At 41.8% G+C, this 23,193-nt stretch overlaps 1 protein-coding gene across 4 annotated transcripts in view; it reads right to left on the reverse strand.

The window, feature by feature from the left end:
* The window catches only part of Rfc1 (replication factor C subunit 1), a 73,717-nt gene extending 51,610 nt beyond the window's left edge, over positions 1–22,107 (reverse strand). For all 4 annotated transcript variants that reach the window (XM_032916161.1, XM_032916160.1, XM_032916159.1 and 1 more), the window contains exons 1-2: positions 21,982–22,107; positions 4,222–4,350 (exon numbers count right to left, since the gene is read on the reverse strand). In XM_032916161.1, coding sequence (XP_032772052.1) covers positions 4,222–4,350; positions 21,982–21,984 — 132 coding nt within the window. In that variant the 5' untranslated portion in view covers positions 21,985–22,107. The remainder of the gene's footprint in view (positions 1–4,221; positions 4,351–21,981) is intronic.
* Between the last annotated feature and the right edge of the window lie 1,086 nt (positions 22,108–23,193).

A 23,193-nucleotide genomic window follows, 5' to 3' on the forward strand; every position in this document is an offset into this window, starting at 1 on the left:
GTTTATACCACTGGACTGCTTCACTGCAAAGCCTGGCCAGAGTTTTAGTTCTAAAACATGGAATACTGCTATTAAAAATGTATCTAAAAACCAGGGACTGAGTAGAGACTGGAGGGATCTGACATACATGCCAGGAAAAGCCCAGAGTGCCATGAAGGAGCTGTGAAGGGTGATGTGAGTCCAGTGGGGCTTGTGGAAAAGAACAGAGCCACAGGGCAAACCATCGTCTCAGAAAACACGTCCATCTCTATCAACAGCATGAATGAGAGTCTAGCTCAGTGACAGGAGGACCTTGCCTGACTCGCCCTACACTTGGTCCTCAATGTCACTTTAATAAAATGTAAAGAAAAGAAGAAAAATGAAACTTAAAGGCCAACCCACTATGTTTTCTGATGGAAACAGTAATAGGCTTTTGAAAATCACAGTAGAGACCTGAGATGGAGCCAGGCAATGCTGGCACAGGCCTTTAACCCCAACATTCAGGAAGCAGAAGCAAGCAGATCTCTGAGCTTAAGGCCAGCCTGAAATACAGAGTGAGTTCCAGGACAGTCAGGCTACACAGAGAATCAGTCTTAAAACACAAAAATAAAAACAAACAAATGAAAAACAACAACAAAAAACTTGGTTGTGTCTGGACCTGAAGGTAGGCGCACGCTTTTGATTCCAGCACCAACAAAATACAAGCAGGCAATCTCTGTGAGCTGGAGACAAATGGCCTAAGAGGGAGTTCTAAGCCAGTGAGCCAGAGCTAGACCCTTCTAGTTCATTTAAAACAAGAGAGAGAAAGAGGGAAAGAGAATGAAATGAATTTAGATATGGACTAGAGATGGTTCAGCAAGTTAGAACCCTTGTTGCTCTTACACAGGACCTGGTTTAACTCCCAGCACCACACAGTGGCTCACAGTCATCTATAACTCAGTTCCGAGGGATTCAAAGTCCTCGTCTAGCCTCTGCAGACACCAGGCATACAAGTGGTACATACATATACATGCAGATGAAACATACATATAAAATATATTTTGAAAAATCATTTGGTTGTGTTCCAACGCTCTATGAAAAACAAGAAAATTCAGTATTGAACTAAAGAGACTCTGAATGTTGAAGGCACAGGTTGGGTTCTGACAACTTACGGTAAAGTTGGTAAACTAAAGAAAGGTGAACTAAAGTACTACTAACCAAAAAACAACTATAACTGGATGACTTGGAAAATCCTTAGGACTGTCCACATTGTAAAGATGAGATAGCATAGTCTGAAGAAAGTATCAAGGGTATAGCAGAGCTATCATTAGATATTAATATGAGCAGAAACACTGCCAATTTCAACTAAAGAAGATTAAAAACAGTACAAAACAAAGAAATCCGCCTGACTTCTTACAATCCATAGATGGGCCAATAAGATTATTCCTAAGACATCATCAGGACTGACTCTTCACTGTCGAAGGGTAGGGGCACCATCTTGTAATCTCCACTCAGGAAGTTGAAGCCTGAGGGCCAGAGGTCAAGGTCAATCTCAGCTACAGAGCAAGTTCCAAGCCAGCCTAGGCTACATGAGACTGTCCAAGAGAGACACAGAATTAATGAAACAAAGTATATAAATAATAGCAAAGAGGTTCCAAATTTGACAAAAAAAAAAAACATTAATGTAAATAAGCTCATGGGGCTGGCAAGATGACTCAGCCGTTAGAATACTTGCTGCTCTGACAGGACCTAGGTTTGGTTCCAAACACCCACATAATGGCTCACAACCATCTGTAAATCTAGTTGTGGGGCACGTGGCACCCTCTTCCTTGCACACCAGACACATACACTGTGCACAGACATACATGCAATTAAAGAGTCATACATATCAGCAAAAAATAAACCTTAAAAAATAGCAAAGCATGCTGGCTCACGCCTTCAATCCAAGTACAAAGGGGAAGAAGTGGGCAGATTTCTGTGAGTTCAAGGCCAGCCTGGTCTATATTGGGATTCAGGAATTGCCACACAAACCATTTAGACTCCAGTCTCAGTTAAACAGGGCTGGTTTATTGAAAGCCCACTCCAAGAATGATGGATCGTGACTATAGCTTAGACTCGGGAGCTGAAAGCTACAACCTCAATCGTTTCTCAGGGCCAGCTTATAAAGAAAAAAACCCACAATGAGCCCATACACACTATGGCAGGGTGGTCAGCCCTGACTCAGAATAGTCTGGCTAGCTAGACAGAACAGTTCTAACTGACCGTAAGTGGAACTTATGGTTGTGGAATCTCAAAACATAACAGGGTATTTATTCAACATGATCCTGCTCTGACTCTCGTCAATGATATGAAATAGTTGACAGATATATTACAACAACATTATAACTAGATGGCAGGCATGGAACAAAAGAGCTCTAACTATGCTGGGGGGGGGGGGGGTGCGCAGGTCTCAACAGTCTATATAATCAGTTCCATATCAGCCAAAGCAATTTAGTAAGACCCTGTCTCAAATAAATATATAATTGTTTTAACAAAAAAATTGTAAAACATAAAACCACACCTACGAGGTTATAGCATGCATACCAAATGTAAAATTTTTAATGGGATATTTGTTAAGATGCAAAACTAAATATGAGAAAAAAAATTACACACCAAGAAAACAATATAAGGGCTGGAGAGATGGCTCAGCAGTTAAGAGCACTACTCTTCCAGAGGTCCTGAGTTCAATTCCCAGCAACCACATGGTGGTTCACAACTATCTGTAATGGGATCCGATACCCTCTTCTGGTACATCTGCAAACAGCGACAGTGTATTCATATAAATAATAAATAAATAAATCTTTAAAAAAATAAAATAAAATAAAATATTTTAAAAAAAGAAAGAAAGAAAACAATATGAAAGACTCCTATCTCATCAAACTGGGCAAAGCACAGAGGAATATCTTCAAAGGGTCAAAACAGAAGACTGGCCACTCAAAATTTTATACCCAGCAAAAATGTCCTTTAAGATGAATGCAAAAACACACTCTCATACACACTTACAGCTTCTGTCAGAAATAGAACTATACTACAAGAAATTTAAAGAAAATTCTTCAAGTTGCAAAAATAGTATCAGAAAACTCAGTTTTTCAGTGAGAAATGAACAGCACCAGATATGTATACAGAATTTTAAAAAGCCTTCTCTGTACTCTTTTTGTTGTTGCTGTTTGTTTTGTTTTTCTCAGACAGGGTTTCTCTATGTAGCCCTTGCTGTCCTATAACTGTACACCAGACTGGCCTCAAACTTGGAGATCCACCTAGCTTTGCCTACCGGGTGCTTGTACTAAGGGTGCAGCCACCATCCAGCTCTTCCTTGTAACTTCTTTAAAACACATAACTGTTAAAATCAAAATCACAATCAATTGTGGAATATAAACATATGCACATATAACATATAATACTGATAAATTAACTTACGGAATCATAAAACCTCTTACAATTTAAATACAGTGCAATAGTATTAATTCAAATACACCATTGAGGTCATTTTCTACATTCTACAGCAGCACAGCTGACCTTCTTTGGATCCAAATAACAGAGAATGAATTTTCCTGCAAGGCATCATACTGAGTCTAACACTATCTACCTGCGGACAGGTCCTTATGCCTCTATGAGCAAATCTGTTTTATTTAGGTATTTTCTGGTTTGGGGGTTTTTTGTTTTGTTTTGTTTTGTTTTTGTTTTTTGAGGCCCAGGCTGGCTTCAATCCAAGATATTCCTGCCTCATACTCTTCATCTTCATTATTTCCAATACATGCTATGCCACCACAGATGGCAACTTTTGATCTTAAAAAGGAAAGGTTTTGTTAGTTTGGTTCTGTTTTGTTGTTATTACTGTTTTTTTTAATGTGTGTAGGTATTTTGCCTGCATATAAGTCTGTGCACCATGTGTATTCCATGAAGCCTAGATGAAGGCTTCAGACCCTGTAAGTGGAGTTACAAATGGCTTTGAGCTACCATGTGCTAGAAATTGAACCTAGGCCCTATAGAAAAACACCCTGTGCTCTTAGTTGTTGAGCCATCTCTCCAGACCAAAATGCAAACTTTTAACAACGAAAAACAGAGCTGAAGAAGGGGACAACAGGCCTGAACACAGCAAACTACAGAGCTAAACAGATTAGCCTGTGATGTTCTTCCTCCTCGGCTTCCCAAGCTGAATCTCTAACTACAGCACTCCATGCTCACTGGACAGCTCACACATTCAAACTTGACAAGCAGACTGACCTTGGCTTCCTTTACTCCTTTCTTTCCTTTGACAGTTCCCTCCGAAGGTTTTGTCTTCTCACTCTTCTTTACTGTCTCATTTACAGGCTTTTTTCCACTTGATATAACCCCAAAGAATTTCCGAATGTCCTAAAAACAGAAGAGAAACATGTAAATATTAAATATATAATATTCTAATTTCAGTCACTAACAAGACAACCTTACTCAAACTGGTCTAACCAAAGTCATCTCTCCAAAGCAAGGCCATATATATTCAACAGCATCCTTTTTATAAATAAAGCCATCTGATAAAATTACCTGAATTAAAAATAATTTTTCTGGGGTGGGAGAGATGGCTCAGCAGTTAAGAACATGGACTGAGTTCCTGAGGTCCTGAGTTCAATTCCCAGCATGGTGGCTCACGACCATCTGTAATGGGATCTGATGCCCTCTTCTGGTGTGTCTGAAGACAGCTACAGTACAGTCGTATACATAAAATAATATTTTTTAAAAAATAATTTTTCTAATGTAAAGTAATATTAATCCTCAGAATATAACCAAAAACAAGGCAAAAATAAACAAGTAAAACTTTTGTCTAGTGGTGGTGGCACACATCTTTAATCCTGGTACTTTGGAGGCAGAAGTAGGTGGATCTATGAGCTTGAGGCCAGCCTGGTCTACAGAATGAGTTCTAGGAGAGCTAGGCTACACAGAGAAATACTGTCTCAAAGAAAAAAAAATTAATAAAGAGTCTGAAGAGATAGATGGCTGAATGGTACAGCACTTACTGCTCTTGCAAGCGAGCTGGGTTAAATGGCTTACAACCACCATCTAACACCAGAGGGTCAGATGCCCTCTGGCCTCTGTAGGCACCTGCATGATGTGGTACATATAAACTCACACAGGCAACGACACACACACACACACACACACACACACACACACACACACACACACACACACACACACAAGCCATTTTAGAAATGGCTTTTGACAATGACAGCACAGTTCTAAGAGCCAGGTCGAAGGCAGTGACTGGAAACGCATACACCAATCCCATCATCCCAGGCGGATGAGAAGACTCCACGCAGCACCACCCACAGCCACAGGATTTATACAGCCCAGATCATTCTGAGAAACCAGGAATGTTGACAAGATTTTTCTCTACATAATTCTTGTCAAACTCTAAGAGAAAGAGTGCCTACTGTAATATGCTCTTTAATTACATGACCCTGGGTTAAACTACAGAATTTGAATTAATCACACAAAAACTTTACAATATAACTGAACATTAAAAGCATTCAGTTTCCTTATTATTTAACACAGACATTGCCCTTCCTTTCCCTTTTTGTTTTATTTTTATTTGGTTTTGAGACAGGATTTCACTATGTATCCAGTTGTACAGGAACCCACCACATAGGCCTGACTGACCTCCAACTCATAAGAGATCACCTGCTTCTGCCCTCACCCCCAGGTGCACACCACACACTCAAACCCTACCTTTCTCCAATTTAGTTTTGAAGAAACAACTATAGAAAGGAACAAACCTTAGAATCAAGAAGCCTAGGTTCATTCTACTTGTGTGATCTTGGACAATCCCTTAATACCTTAATCTGTTTTCTGATAAGCAAAGCGCATTCATTATACCTACCCTTTATAAAATTTAAATATGCATCTCTTATTATTTTGGCTCAGCAAAAAACTTCTTCAATTCATTTTGAGATATTATCTACTCACATCACTGAAATATCCCATTTTATAAACTATTTATAAGCAAAGGTATAGGATTTCATATCTTCCTTTCCAGATCTCCCACCATATAAAAAGTTCTAATTTATTAACTAGATCTAAGTTTTAAAAGTATTGCTGCCAGGTTGGTGGCATGTGTCTGTAATCAAGGGGTAGAGGCTGGAACATCAGGAGTTCAAGACCAACCTTAGCTACACGGCAAGTTCCAGACTCGTTTAGGATATAAGAGTTTCTGTCTCAAAAATAAGCAAACAAATAAATGCATAAAGAGGAAGTCAATGTAATGGCTCGGCAAGGAAAAGCTGAGCTCAGTCTCTGGAGCCCAAGGAAAGGTAGAAACAAAGAAATAACTCTACAGGTTGTCCTCTAACTACCACATGTATGTGGCATATGTGCTCCCACATAAGCATCTCTCTTTCTCTCTCTCCCTCCCTCTCTCTCTCTCTCTCTCTCTCTCTCTCTCTCCCTCTCTCTCTCTCACACACACACATATAATAATAGTAATAATAATAATAATAATAATAATAATAATAATAATAAATAATTTAAAAGTAAGTGAATAAAACAAGCCTATAGCCCTTGGCTATAAAACTCCAAAACAGACATCTGTGTCAAGTGGTGAAGAATATGGCAATAAAGAAAGTCACAGTCATAGGTATAATTTGCCAAGAACTGAGCTTGAGGCTGACTACTTTATTGCTTCTGAAGGAAATGACAGTTTCTAACCAGTCTCACTCTTTAAAATGGTACAGTGATTTTTTCACTCAAACTGGGGGTTTCTTAAAAACACATACAAAGGAAAGAAAAAGAGAAAAGGACAGAGAAGAGACAGTGCCAGTGACTCCACAGAAACAGCAAAACCCTAAGTTAATAATTAGGAAGCAAACAAGACAGCTTGGCGGGTAAAGACACCTGCTGTCAGCCCAAGGACCTCAGAACTAAAAACTACACAGAGAAAGGAGAGAACCAACTCCCACAAGCTGTCCTGGTTTCTCCAGCTATACAATAGCACATGCACACATACATACACAGAAAGAAACAAAATAGAAAAATATGATAATTAGGGTTCTGGTTTTCAACTTGTTTTTTACACCACAGACTAAAGAAAACAAAACATTGAGAATGAAAGGACTGGCAGGACAGTCGTGCAAATGTAGGAACGTCTGCCCTGCACTTTGCTCACAATCCTTTTCTTACTCCACCCGTCTCCTCAATCCCCAAACTGCCACAGCACCAAGGTGACAGCACCCTCATCTATCTTAATATACACTAAATGTACACTTTTGCAAAGTTTTCACTAGAATGGAAGCTAGCCCCATCACCGGTGTAGAACTGTTTCCACTGTGAGACAGTGAGGCCGTAAGCATAAACATGCAAGGTGAGTGACTTAGCTTCTGCAAGTCACTTTACTCTCCCAAGTAACACTTCCTGTCCAGTGTTCCAGGTCCTCAATGCCTTAATGAAATGCACAACAGGCCAAGTCACACACCAAATAAAGGGTCAGGCCCTCTCTCAGCTGCCAGTGAGAGTTCTGCTGAGAAGTGAGTTAAAAAAGAACTAATTTTTTTCACATTTATTTGTTCTGTATGTGTGAACATGTACATGGGCACACATCTGTGGAGGTCCAAGGACAACTTTCAAGAATCAGTTCGCTCCTTCCACAACATGGGTCTCAGGAATCAAACTCAGGTCAACAGGGTTAACTGCAAGTGCCTTTTCTCAATAATTAATCCAGGCAACCCAAGAAAAAGAAATTATTTTTAAATTTACTTTTATAATTTTGACAATGACCTTCTAAGCGGACTAATATGATGTTCCAGCATCCATAAAGACAGATTTCCCAGGCACCGCCATGCCTGTAACCTCATCTGTAACCTCACTCAGAAGGCTGAGGCCAAAGAAATGTTAAGTTCAATGCCAGCCAACTACCACAGAGTTAAGTGCCTGTCTTAAAAACAGAAAGTTGGAGTGGACATGTGGTTTAATGAGCAGAGTGCCACCCTACCAGGCATGAAGGCCTGGGTCCCAGCCCAGCACCACATAAAGGCAGGTGTGGTGCATTCAGGAAGGGGAAGCAGGAAGACCAGTTCAAAGCCAGTGTGAACTGCATAAGCGAGCCCATAACTCAAAAAAAATTAATTAACTAAAAATTCTGACTACAGAAAGTGAAACAAAAGATATCATACACAAAAATATGTACAAGAAATATATAATGGGGGTTGGGGATTTAGCTCAGTGGTAGAGCGCTTGCCTAGCAAGCGCAAGGCCCTGGGTTCGGGTGCCCAGCTGAAAAAAAAAAAAAAAATATGGGCTTCTACAAATCAATGAAAGACAACCAAACAGAAAACGGAATAAAAGCTAATAAAAGCTATAGGGAAATTATAAAAGAAATGTAAATACCAACAAAACATGCACATACCTTTTGCCCTATGATGACATTTCTAAAAGAAATGAGAGAGGATAGACAAGCATATACTGCTCTTGCAGAGGACCTGAGTTTGGATCTCATATCTCATGGCTCACAACTTTGTAACTCCACTTCCAACAGATCCAAAACCCTCTCTGGCCTCCCAGGTGACCTGATCTCACATGCACATGCACACACACACACACACACACACACACACACACACACACACAATTTTTAAAAACAAATTTTAATAAAGTATAAAGGAGCTGTGTGTAGCAGCACACATCTTTAATCCTCTCACTTGGGAGACAAAGGCAGACAGAGCTCTATGAGTTCAAGGCCAGCCTACTCTACATAGAGAATTCCAGGCAGAAAGGAAGGGGGAGGGATCTGGAGGTGGGAGCAGCTCAGTGTGACCCCCCCCCCTTTTTCCCTTGGTGATTATTAGTTTAAAAAACAGGGAAATTCAAGCAAGACAAAAAAATCAGGCAAAACTCACACAAAAGTTACATTTTAGCAGAGATAATGAAAAGTAAGTAAATTTCTCATGTCTTACTTACAGCAACTGGACATAGACATGTCTTTTGATGAGCCTGTGAGGTAAACAGTTAAATATGGTAAATAAAATTAGAACATGGGCTGGAGAGATGGCTCAGTGGTTAAGAGCACTAACTGCTCTTCCAGAGGTCCTAAGTTCAATTCCCAGCAACCACATGGTGGCTCACAACCATCTGTAATGAGATCTGATACCCTCTTCTGTGTGTCTGAAGACAGCTACTGTGTACTTATATGTAATAAAGAAATAAATCTTTAAAAAAAAATTAGAAGATAACCCCATTTTAAATGAGGAAGTAGAACAGATAAGACAAAACAAGGTCTTGAGAAATTCAACACTTACTAGGGAAGCAGAGACAGATGGATCTCTCTGAGTTGGGGCCAGCCTGGTTTACAAAGTGAGGATAGTCAGGGCTACTCAGATGGATCTCTGTGAGTTAGAGGCCATCCTGGTCTACGAAGTAAATTCAGGATAGCCAGGGCTACTCAGAGAAAATCCGCAGGAAAAAAAAATCCTTCTGTCAATTTAGGTAGCACGCCTAAAACCTCTAAGACTGAAAGCTGATCTTCCATGTCCAAATCCCGTCCAACCTTCCACTCGACTCTGACCACCTAGCGATACCTCCTAGTGACACTGGCCTATTCCCGTAACTCTAAGGACTATGCAAAAACAGACATAACCTACCACTAACAACTTTTCCCTTGACCTACTTGATCTATACACTTAAAGGATGGCATAGTGCCGAGGACTCAAGATGCAGAAATGAGAAAAAGGCTCTTGTGAAGCTCCTTTGGAAACAAGTGAGTATCTAAAGACTCGAAGGCAGTATGGTGGGAAGTCAATGGCAATCATAAGGCCATCAGAGTACCAGAACCGCCTGGCACAGGACCTGAGGGACACCGCCTGAAGCTGGCCTTACCATGACTGTCAGGTACATCAGGTGGTAGTCATCAAAATTTAAGCTTGGCAACACTTCTACAGGTTCTACACACAAGGCCTGAACTCCAGATAAGCAGGGATCAATATTTAATGATCACTTGGGCTCAGAGAGACTTGTCTGTTGACAGTGCTGTTACATCTGTTTTTACACCACTTTGGGTCAACCAGGCCTTCTGCTTCTCACCTCCCAAACACAGACACCCAGGCAAAGCTCACCAATAAGCAGAAAAACAAGGAAGCCAGCTTTAAGCCTTCATAAAAATATGCAAGCAGATCTCTGCCAATGCAGGGAACGAACAGCACCGGCTGGGTGAAGGACTACCTGCTAGTGATAACGCTAAATGAGAAGACATATCAAAGAAGGAACAAGGAAGGAGGAAAAACATAAAGCCATCTAAAGCAAAGTGATCTCAAAGTTGACAATGACGGTGTAAGTGACTAGACAGAGAAGTGCCTCAAGACATGGAAAGGTGGCACATGCCTTTAATCATTTCAGAGCCAGCCTGGTCTACACAGTGAGCTCTAGGACAGCCAGAGCTACATAATGGAGACCTTGTCTCAAAAAAAAAAAAGGAAAGAGAGGAGGAGGTGGGGGGCAGGTGTGGTGACGCCACCTTTAATCCGAGTGAAAGCAAGTGTCTTTCTGTGAGTTCAAGTACAAAATAGTGAGTTCCAGACCAGTCAGGATGTCACAGAAAGCTCTTATCTCAAAAGAAAGGAAGGAGTGGGGAAAGATGAGAAGATAGGGGGAGGGGATGGGAGAGGGAAAGGAGGGCAGGGGAAGAAGAAGGGAAAGAGAGAAATGAGGATGAAACTAGGCATGGAGATGCACGAGTGCAATCCCTAGCATTCTGAAGGCGGGCCACTGGAGGATCAGGAATTCCAGGTCAGCATCAGCTATCGAAGCAATTCAAGGCTATTTAAGTCTACATGAGGTAGACGACAGCATCAGAAGTAGAAAAGGCAGAACTAAGCAAGAAGACGGGTAGACCAGTGGAAAGGACTACTGGTAACCCTGTGCCCGGACTTCTTCACAGTTGCCATAAGCTAAAGCTCCACTTGGTCATCTGTATCCTGGGAGGATCACTTCCTCACCACATTACACAGGTAATGCTGCCATCTAAGACAGTGACAGAGACAGCAAAACAATCCCTGACTCACTCAGCCTCACAGTGGGAAGGGACGATCACACCTTGCTGGGCAGGTAGGAAGCAGCAGTCTCCAATCTTGTCCTGGCCCGACAGAAATTCAAGGATGGAGGTGCTAGAGAGCTCAGTGGCTAAAGTGTGTGCTGCTCTTGCAGAAGACCTGAATTCTATTCCCAGCACTCACGTAGGGAGGCTCACAACCCCCTGTAACTCTTGCTCCAGGGGATGAGAGTCCTCTTCTGGCCACAACAGGCACATGAACTCACAAGCACATACCTACAGAGATGCACACATATACATAATATAAAAATAATACGTCTAGGGCTGGAGAGATGGTTCAGCAGTTAAGAGTACTAGCTGCTCTTCCAGAGGACCCAGGTTCAATTCCGAGCACCCACATGACAGCTCTCAAGTGTCTTTAACTCCTGTTCCAGGATATCCAACACCCTCATGTATGTTTATACATGCAGTCAAAATGCCAATGTACATAAAATAAAGATAAATAATATAATAATAAATAATAAAATAATTAGAGAGAGAGAAATTCAAGGGTGGGCCTAGAAAACTGTAGAACCTTTGATGAAAGAATGAGTCAAAACAGAATAGAAAGGGTTAAGAGGCAGAGCTCAGATCAGGTGTTCTGTAAGGCATCTCAGGACTAATGCTGGTCAGTGCCTGGAGCGGTGCCTGGAGCAGGAGGCATGTGTGCCTGGAATGGCAGGAGTGCCCCAAAGGTTCTTGCAACTATGCAGGACCCAGACGTGACTGCGGCCTTTCCAGACGCATCAGACAGAGAAACAGGTAAATATGGCAAATATCTGAACACCCAAAGCTTATGAATCTCATCAGTAAATGTCCAGTTAACTTTAGAGTGATGCAGCCTTTCCTCAACTCTCATCTAAAGAGCACAGACAGTCTTGGCCATCCCTAGCAGAACTGCACTTTGATACTAACCTCTACCCCTTGACCAAATACAGCCTGACACTGTTACAATGGCTGGATACCAGGGCACTCGTTCAAACCATATTTTTCTAATAGGAATTATAAATTTTTAACTTTTTACAGTTCTGAGGGCTTGAACCTGAGGTCTAGACTGCCCACACTAGACAAGTACTCTAACACTAAGCTCCATTCCCAATCCATTTCTTATCTTTGAGACAAGGTTCATTAAAATGTCCAGGCTAGCCTTGAATGTTACTCTGTAATCTTAAACAGGGCTTGAAGTCTCTCTGTGGCTGCAATTACAGCTTGCACCACCAGGGATGGCCTGATACTTTTTAAACTTTTCATGGCCTTCAGTGACTCCCATGAAAGGGTAGTTCAACAACCCCCCCCCCCGCAAGGGGTTCTGACCCAACAAGTTGAGAGCTGCTACGCTACAAAATGATAGTAACTCTTACCTTATTGATATTTTTATTGGAATTAGTTTAGTCACACATCAAGTATTTATGGAAATGTTAACATATGCCAGACACTGCAGAGCAATTAATTTTAAATTTTATTAAATGGAAGAGAGATGATTCAGTACTAAAGAGCACTGGCTGCTCTTCCATAGGACCTAGGTTCGAATCTCAGCAGTCACATTGTGGCTAACAACCATCTGTGGGTCCAGGTCCAGAGAGTCCAACACCTCTCTTAGCCTCTTATGGGCACTACAGTCACATGGTACATAGACACACTCAGGCAATAACATCCACACACATAAAATAAAAATAAGTTAAAAAAAAACTTATTGATAGTGATGCACATCCTTAATCCTAGTACTTAGGGCAGACAGATCTCTTAAGTTCAAGGTCAGCCTGGTCTATATAGTGGGTTGCAGGTGAACTAAGACTATATAGTGAGCCCCTATTTCAGAAAAACAAAAGAAAAAATAACAATGCAAGATGACTAATAAATTGCTAATCAAAATAATATTATGTGTACTAAAACAATCTTTACCCAGGCGTGGTGGCACACATATGCAATCCCAGCATAGGGGAAGCTGAAAGCAGGACTACCAAGTTCAAAGCCAGCCAGGGCTACATAACAAGTACCAGGCCAGAAAAGGTTAGACAGCAAGACCCTGTCCCATACCCCTCCCCCAGAAAATCTTTGATTGGGATTTTTACTATGACTGTATTTGCTTATTTTTGTTTTAAGAAAATGTAAGAGGAGGCTACGGAGACAACTCAGCTGTAAGAGTGCATGCTATGCAAACAAGAGGGCCTAAGTTCAAATCTCCAAACCCCACACAAAGATCCAAGCATGAGTGCACACATCTGTAACCCCAGCACTGAGATGGGAGCATAGACAAGAGGACTGCTGGGGCTGGCTAGCTCAGGGTTCAGTGAAAGACCCTAGCTCAAAAGAATAAGGTGGAGAGAAATAGAGCAGGACTCCTCATACACTTGGACCCACGCTGCACCCCCCACACACACACACACACACACACACACACACACACACACACACACACACAGAGAGAGAGAGAGAGAGAGAGAGAGAGAGAGAGAAAGAGAGGAGAGATGAAATTAGCACTGTGTATTATTCTGAACTAAATTATTAAAATTCACCTTCTATATTAGATCCGCATGCCTGACTCCTGTGTCACATCACCATATTGTAGCTATAAAAGACGAAAACAACTTTCACTTTTAGTAGGCCATTTCCTCTCCTTCAAAATTGGCTTTTAGCCACACAAATTACTTTTTTTAGAAATCAAAACTGTCACTATACACAGCAGACATTCTTGACTTAGCAAAGTCCAGCACTGCCTCAAGCACTTCCCTGAGGAGGACACATGAGCTAATAACCAAGTGCAGCACGAGATGACTACAAGGGGCACAAGACACAGCTGTAACAGGTTCTGGGAAGAAAACTATTCTATGGTCCCTCAAGATCCCTCATTCAGACTTCTAAACACCTTGGACAGGCCAGGATCAGAAGAAATGACACAGGAAAGAGAAAAGCACAAACAAAAAAAAAACCCCTCCGCTCTCACAGAGCCTCCATCTGCCCTCTGGTCTGTCCTCAGAGAACAAAAGCTGAGCCAAAAAATGAAGCCCAGCCAGGAAGAGAAACAGGCTCTTCTCAACAATGGAAAAAAAAGTTTGTTTGATTGTTTGTTTGTTTGGGGGCTTTGTCTGTGTAGCCCTGGCTGTCAAGGAACTCACTCGCTAGACCAGGGTGGCCTCAAACTCACAGGGATCCACCTGCTTCTGTCTCCCAAGTGCTGGGATTAAAGGGGTACATCACCAGGTGACAATGAAAAATTCAGAGGATATAATAGTCTCATAAATACTCATCATAGACATTTTCAGGTTCCTGATCCAAAATTACAAATTAAAAACAAACTGAGCACAACATAAAAATAATTATCTAACTCAGGTTTAAAACTGTAAGGTTCTTTTCACACTGGCTAAGGTGGGCTAAGTGAAGTGTCTGAGACTGAGTGTGCCTGCTTTTTTTCAGAATTCTGACATTCACCATAGCTAACATACTGTGATTATTGTTTTTATTCTTCTAGAGGTTAACATTTTGCAAATTATTTCTAATTCAAAAATATCAAACTTCAACTATGTGACTTAAGTTCAAACCTAAAACAGACCTACAATATAATATAGTAAAACACCATGTTTCTATAGGCTACCTTACAGTCATGAAAAAAAACTAAAATGAACCAAGGTTCCACATGTAGCCCTGACTGGTCTGGAGTTGGCTATGTCCACCTCAGCCTCAGGAGCCTCTGCTCTGCCTTCTGAGTGCTGAGATTAAAGGTGTGTACTGTCACCATACCCAATCATGAAATGTTTTAAGTCATGAATAAAATGACTTTTAATAAATTTATTTAATGAGTATGAGGGTTTGCCTGCATATATGTGTATATATCACATATGTGCCTGGTGCCTCAGTTTCCTGGATACAGAGTTAGGGGAAGGTTATGAGCCTCTAATGTGGGCACTGGGAACTGAACCTGGGTCCTCTGCAAGAGCAGCAAGGGCTCTTAACTACTGAGCCATCTCTCTAGAACAGTGGTTCTCAACCTTCCTAACATGCTACGTCTTGATAACTAATGTTGCTACCATTATGAATCATAACGTAAATCTGTTTTCCAATGGTCTTCAGTGACTCCCATGAAAGGGTAGTTCAACAACCCCCCCAAGGGGTTCTGACCCAACAAGTTGAGAGCTGCTACACTACAAAATGACAGTAACTCTTACCTCATTGATATCTTTATTGGAATTAGTTTATTCACACATCAAGTATTTATGGAAATGTTAACATATGCCAGACACTGCAGAGCAATTCTCTGCCCTGTGGCATCTCCCCTTACAGAGACTGTCCGTGACAAGTAGCCCATTCAGAAAATGTTCCAAAAAATGTGTATATGAGCCAAAGAAACAAGACACATGGTCTTCGACCAGCACACCAGACATCTTTAAACTTTCATAAGCCTGATGAGTTATATTTCCCCAGAAATATTCAAAACCAAACACACATACAAAACTCCAAATACAGGTGTGGGATGTAACTAAGGATAAAGTGTTTGCCTATAATCCATAAGGCCTTAGGTTCATTCTCCAGCACTGAAGAGGCGGGAGTAGAGGCAAGGGACAGGAGAACTAGTGTAATGGCTCAGCGGGTGAAGGTGTTTGTCACCAAACCTGATACCTAAGTTCAATTCCCAAGACCCACACCTATAACTTGCCTTGACCTCCACACATGTACTATGGCAGGCACGTACACACACACAATAAATTAATAAAATAAATCAGTAAATAGGTGTAATTGGTCATAAATAAATTGTAGCTGGGTAAGGCGACACATTCCTGTAATCCTAGCACTTAGAAGGGGCAGGCAGTAGATGGAACTGAAGTTCAAAGTCATTTTCAGTTCCCCATCAGCCTGGGATATATGAGACTCATAGGTAGTAAATAAATAAAGTCAATGGGTTTAAACCACAGAACAAGCCTAGAAATTGTTAGCCCTGCTAGGAAACTGAGAATGCCAAGAAGTCATTCTCTAGCGAAAGCTTTAAAACCGAAGAGTGGGCCAACAGTGGTGGTACAGGCCTTTAACCCCAGCACTCAGGAGGCAGGGAAGCCAAATCTCAGAGTTCCCAGCCAGCCTGGTCAGAACTAAACAGAGAAACCCTGTCACGAAAACCCATAAATAAGTATATTGACCGACTGATTGATTGAAGGTTGGGACTGGAGAGATAACTCACAGTTAAGACACTTTCTATTCTTCGGGACCTGAGTTATTTCCTGCATTCCTGTCAAGAGGTTTATAGTCAATCACCTGTAACTCTAGCCTCCAAGGGCCATTCACACATATGGCATTCACTCAGACACACACAAATACATGTAAATAAAAATAAATATTTAGGGCTGGAGAGATGGCTCAGTGGTTAAGAACACACGCACTACTCTTTCAGAGGTCCTGAGTTCAATTCCCAGCTCACAACCATCTGTAATAGGATCTGATGCCCTCTTTTGGTGTGTCTGAAGACAGTGACAGTGTACTCATATAAATAAATAAACAAATCTAAAAGTAAATATATAAATAAATATTTAAATTGAAGACTGTCCTAAATATAAGGGGGAAATTGCTAATCAATACTTCAATTCCAGACCTAGGGAGTCTGAGGCAAATTCAGACCCCTGGACTACTTGCTGAAACAACAGAGAGAAAAGCGGGAACAGGGACAGAGTGGCAGTTCCCATCTTCAGGGTATAATTAACAATCCTGCAAGATGACTTGATTAGAAAGAAGTGTTGCAAATACAATTATGGTAAACACAGATCAAACTAAATTACCAGACTTGGGTCAGGTACTAAAAAGGAGCCGGGTACGTTTTCTAATTTTTAATCTGACTAAGACAGAGGGAGATGAGAAAGGAGGGAAGGCACAAATCATGTGACTGTCATTTGCCTTTGATGCTCTGCAGAGCAGCTGCCTCGGCAGTACACATTGGTCTTACTTCTCTGTTTTAAAATTAGCAAGGGAATAAAAACATTGTTTAACATTCTAAATGGCCCACCAAATTCACAAGAAAAATTATCATATTTCACAAAAGCTAATCAAATATTTAATAAGCTTTTACTTTATAAACCACTAAAATGCAAAACTCTATTTCTTTTCTTTTCTTTTGGTTTTGGTTTTTCAAAACAAGGTTTCTCTGTAGAGCTCTGGCTGTTCTGGAACTCACTCTATAGACCACCCTAGCCTTGAACTCAGAGATCCTCCTGCCTTAGCTTTTTATTCTTTATTCATCCCTGTTTTATATCAGGTATGAAATGTAAACATCCAAGTTTATTCTCTATTTTTTTGAATGAGGGTTATCTGGCTTTTGTCTGTTTTGCTAGGTTTTGTTTGTTTTTCTGAAACAGGATTACTCTGTAACAGAACCCTGGCTACCCTGGACTCTCTTTGTAGATCCGACCAGGTTGGCCTTGAACTCATAGAGATCAGCCTGCCTCTGCCTCTTAGGTGCCAAGATTAAAGGTATGTGCCACCAAGACTGGCTTAGGCACCTGTTTTGTAATAGACTATTGAATTATCTGATACCTCTGTCAAAAGTCAAAAAGCTGGAGACCTCAAATTCAACAACTCCCAGAGCAAAAGTGAATCTCTATCCACAGATGAGCTTCAGAAGGGAGGAAAGTCCCTAAAATGCTGTTACGTGTCTATATGCATTTCTGCCGGTCAGAAAATTTGCATACCTCTCACCACATTTCTTAAGGGGAACTGTGGCCCAAGTAAGTTAAGAACTATTGTCCTATAATATAACTTATGCACAGGTGTTCGATAAACACTCATTAAATTGAAATTTATTCTGGTGTTCAGTTAGGCTTCTTTTTGTGATAACTGCTAGAGGACCAAATTGAATACCAATATAATGTATAAATTTATTAAACATTTCCTTTATCTTTTTATGTGAATAACTGTTTTGCCTGTGCGTATGCATGCATACCACGTAAATGCCTAGTGCCCTTGAAGCTCAGAAGACTGAATCCTCCTCAAACTGGAGCCACAGATGGTTGTGAGCTTCCATGTGGCTGCTCAGAATCAAACCCAGGTCCTCTATAAGAGCAACAAGAGCTTTTAACAGCTGAGCCATCTATCCCACCCCAAATACATGTGTGTATGTATGTATTTTATATGTATGTATGTGTACATGAGTACAAGTGCCCTCCAGGATCAGGTACTTTGAATCCCTTGGGGTCGGAGTTACAGGTAGCTGTTAGCCACCTGATATGGGTGCTAAGAAGAGAACCAGAGTCCCCTCTGCAGGAGCAGCAGGCACTCTTAGCACTAAGGGAGGCAGAGGCATGAGGATCCCTGGAATTTGCTGTCCCAGAAGAAAACAGCAAGCTGGGTCAATGAGAGACTCAATCTCAAGAAGATAAGGCAGAGAGGCACTAAGCAGCAGAGCCACTGTCTTCCTCTGCCTCTACATACACAGACACCGAGAGAAAAAGGAAAGCCCAAAGAGCGTGAATGCTCAGAAAGTTCACCTACCATCAGAAGCATCTATGGTGCCCCATCCTTTCTTTTCTCCTAATTTTCTGAGATAGGGTCTCATGAACTGCAGGCTGACAGGGACCTGTGTAAAACTGTGTAAAGACTGAACTTTAACTCCTGACCCTTCTGCCTCTGCTTCATAAGTATGGTTAAGAGCACACCCAGCCTTTTATGCCCTTAAAAACTGATGTAAACACCTACGAAATGTTTCACTAAATAGAAAGGACAGACTGGGGAGGGGAAACAAAAAAAAAAAAAAAAAGAAAGGACAGACTGGACATGGTGGTGTGCATACTTTTGATCCCATCAGAGACAACAGAGGAGAAGCAGAAGTATCTCTTAGTTCAAAGCCAGCCTGATTTACATAGCAGTTCCAGATCACTCAGGGATACACAGCAAGGCCCAGTCTCAAAAACAAAACCGTATGTGATTTTCTAGTATCCTTTCTGAAAGGCAGATTACTGCAGTTGGAACAACTATATGCCTACTACATGCCAAGCTCCAGAATCAAAGCTGTACATACACTGTTTCTCTCACTGAACCAGCAGCAGATGATTCAGAGAGGCTGGCTGGTCATGAGCTCCAGGGATCCCTCCCTCAAAATTGGGGTGACAAATGCAAACAACTACACCTGCATATTTGAGTGCTGAGGACCCAAACTCAAGTCCCCATGCTTGTAAGGTAGGCACTATGCCAACGGAACCATATCTCTGGCCCTTAACTTGATTTAATTCTGCACATAATCGATTAAAGAAGGCTGAAGAGGTGGCTCAACAGTTAACAGCACTTGCTGCTCTTATAGAGAACCCAGGTTCAGTTCCCAGCACCCACATGGCAACTCACAGCAACCTGAAACTCCAGTTTCAGGAAATTTATTTAACACCCTCTTCTGCCCTCCTCAGGCATCCAAACATACATGGTATACATGCATGCATGCAAACCCTTAAACACATAAAATTGTGTGTGTGTGTGTGTGTGTGTGTGTGTGTGTGTGTGTATTTAAACTTTTTTAATTAACTTAAGAGGTCCAGGTTGCTATAAGCTATCATATGGGTTCTAGAAACGGAACCTAGGTCCTCTACAACTATGCCATCACACACTTATACACATATAGTAAATAAATATTTTTAACGTTAAGTTATTCGAGGTAGTTATCATTCATTGCATCCTTTTTGCAAGTAGAAACCAAGAAATTAAGCTACTTCCTGGGGTCCAGTTCACACCAGTAATCTAGCACTTGGAAGTGTGAGAGTCACAGAAGTTAATCTACTTGTACAGGTCTAGATACTAATATTAACTATTAAACAGTCTTTACCTCATACTCCATCATCAAAATCTCATTAACTTTCCACAATACCAAATACCTAAATTCCAAAATGTAACGCTGATCGTTTTAGGGAGGCAGAATAATGTAGTGGTCAAAAATGCCTAGGTTCTCTAGTTTAACCACCTACTAGTTGTATGGCAAACTGTTTAAAAGGTATCTTTACTGTTATAAAACTTGACTGTGGAGGGCCTACAAGTTGAGGCAAGAGGATCATGAGTTCAGATGGGCCTAATCTATAAACATTTTAATTTCAAGACCTGATACATGATACTATTACCCAAAATTCTCCTTCAAAATGAACTTGGAGCTGAGCATGAAAGCAAAGGACTTTAATCTCAGTACTCAGGAGGCAGAGGCAGAAACATCGCTGTGAGTTCAAGTCCAGCCTGCTCTACATAGTAAGCTCTAGAACAGCCTGGACTACGTAGAGACCCTGTCTCAAAAAATAAAACAAACAAAAACAAAACAAAATGAACTTGGGAGGTTTGAGATATGGTTCAGTGAGTGGGAACACTTGGTTCTCTTGCAAAGAACCTGACTTCAGTTTCCATCACCCATATGATGGTTCACACCCATCTATGACTCCAGTTCCGTACTCTTCTGACCTTCTTGGGACCAGGACTGCATGTGCAGCACATACATGCATGCAGACAAAACACTCATAATTTTTTTTAAGTTTTTCAAAACAGAATTTCTCTGTGTAGCCTTGACTATACCGGAACTCACTCAATAGAGCAGGCTGGCCTCGAACCTATAGAGATCTGCCTGCCTCTGTGTCCCAACTGCTGTGATTAAAGGCATGCGCCACCTATGAACTGCAAAGGAATGACTGGAGAGATGTCTCAGTGGTTAGAGTACTTGCTGTCTTTCAGAGGACATGAGTTCAACTCTAATTCCAAAGGGTTCGACACCCTCTTCTGGCCTCTGATGGCACCAGGCATGTATACTCACAGAAATATATTCAGGCAAAATATACACACTACAAGTTAAATAAAAATTTAATGAACTTGGGGGCTGAAGAGATGGTTCAGTGGTTAGCAGTGCATACCGTTCATTGCAGAGGTCCTGACTTCCATAAATAACACCCACAGCAAGCCATGCAAAACCACCTGTAACTCCAGCTCCAGAGGGTCTGACACCCTCCTCTGGCCAACATGGGCCCTCAAACACATGTATGCATACACAAACACAGAGACACACATGACTAAAATAGGAATAAATCTTTGTTAGAGCAACACTTCAGATGAATTTCTAGAAGGTATTTAAAGCAAACAACTCACACATGATCCAGAAAATAAAAAGGCTGACTCCCAGTGACTACCATCACTATCTTCTCTCCCCAAGAATTAAAAACAGAGCTGAAATTTTTTCCAATTTGGTATAACTTTTCTCCCTTGAATGCTGGTGTTCTGACAAGCTTAATAATAAAAGTATATATACATGTATACTTGTGTGTGTGTGTGTTATATATGTGATTGTTAAATATCTTGTGGATTAGCTCAACATCTTCAGTTGTTCTGTATGTTAAAGATGATTTCAAACTTGTAACTATCTCCTATGCCAGTATTGAAGTTGGAACAGAGGGTTTTTTTAAAAAACTACTTTTTGTAACAGGTGATAAGAGATGACAACTGTCAAATACATAACGTCCGTGTTTTTTATTCCTGGTAAACCAGGTTATCCGTTCAAGTCCTATAAATTATTCTAAACAAAGTAAAACAACTTCCTTGTGTCATCAGCTCTCTAAACGGCTGAGACGTACTTCAGGAAGCTGATTCAACCTGAAGGACCGAGCAACTTCTCCCTGAGAAAGGCAAGCGTCACATTCTTCCTCGCAAAGCTTGAAGTCACGACTTAAGGAAGCATTCCAACAGAGATTTGGTACAATGCTGGACACGAAAGTAACTTTTAACGCCCCGTCCAAATTCTTCTTCCTCCCTTCCCCGAAGAGTCGGGAGGTGGGGTGTGAAAGTGCCGCGTAGCAGCCACATCCCTGCACGCTGCGTCCCTGGTGCGCCCCGAACCCTAAACGGGGCCCCTCGGAGCACTCTGCATGGTCCTCCCCACCCAGCACCGCGGCGGCGTCCCGTTCACACCCCGCCTGCAAAGTCTCTGTAGTTGCACCGCCTCCCGGGTGGCTCACCATCGCAGCCCCACGACCGAACAGGAGCAGGTGGGCAGGCCCGCGGCTGGAGGGGTATCCGTTATCGCCGCTCGGAATACATTGGCGCCAACAACTTCTCCCGCGAAGTAGCAGAAGCTCAGGCGGCGCGCGGTGATGACGTCAGGAGGCGCGCGCTCCCCGCGGCCCCGCCCCGAGGCGGGAGTTGCGCACAGCCTTGGCAACAAGAGTGTTGCTACGTCTGTAGGACACGGAATACGTGAGCGATCCTAACAGAGACGCCCAATTTGGGATCTGAGACTGACTTCCTCTAAGGCGGGTTCCCAGGTGGCTTCCTTCCCCTCCCCGTACACGTGCTGCAAAGGCAGTCCTCTGTAGCAGCTGCCAGAAGTTCTTAAGTGGACAAATCTTTTTTACTTTTTTTCCCCCAGAGCTGAGAACCGAACCCAGGGCCTTGCACTTGCTAGGCAAGCGTTCTACCACTGAGCTAAATCCCCAACCCCTCTTTTTTACTTTTTATATATTTATTTATTGGAGATGGAGTGCACAATAGTAGTCAAAGAACAGCTTTCGGGGAGCCCTTGTCTTCCATCGCGTGGTTATATGTTTGCATTTAAGGGACTGTTTACATTAAAGGAATATTTTTATTTGTTGGGGAGGAGCTGTTTTCTGAGACAGAAGATCATGTATTCCATCCTGGTAAACTATGTAGCTGAGGATGACCTTAAACTTCTAATTTTTTTAACTGCCTCCCAAGTGCTGAAATTTCAGATATATGCCAACATTCCTGGTTTACGCAATGCAAGGGATCAAACTCAGAGCTACTGTGAATGCATGCAACCGACTGGGCAACGACCAGCCTCAATGGCTTTGTTCTAAAACTACCAAGCTAAGAAAACTAGCCCCTTAATTCCTTCCTAAAACTTCATTCAGTCACTTAAAGAACAGTGAAATCTTTGAAGCCGCGACATACCAAGATACACCCCCACAGAAAAACTAGAATCAGGAAAGATTTAGGATAAGCAAGTCTCAGCAGGGAGGGAGGAAGTAGGCCTGCCTCCACCACCCGGCTGCTGGGATTACAGGGGTGGGGACTCACATGGGCCAGTAAGCTTCCTGTGAGTAAATAAGCAACTTGGTTGTGGAATAGAAAGTAACATTCACATACAACTTCAAGAGAAAACATGAGATTATCAAAGAATTTAGTGACGAGGACAGTATCCAACTTTGGCC

Source organism: Rattus rattus, chromosome 11 (genome assembly GCF_011064425.1).
Source record: "Rattus rattus isolate New Zealand chromosome 11, Rrattus_CSIRO_v1, whole genome shotgun sequence".
Taxonomy (NCBI): Eukaryota; Metazoa; Chordata; class Mammalia; order Rodentia; family Muridae; genus Rattus; species Rattus rattus.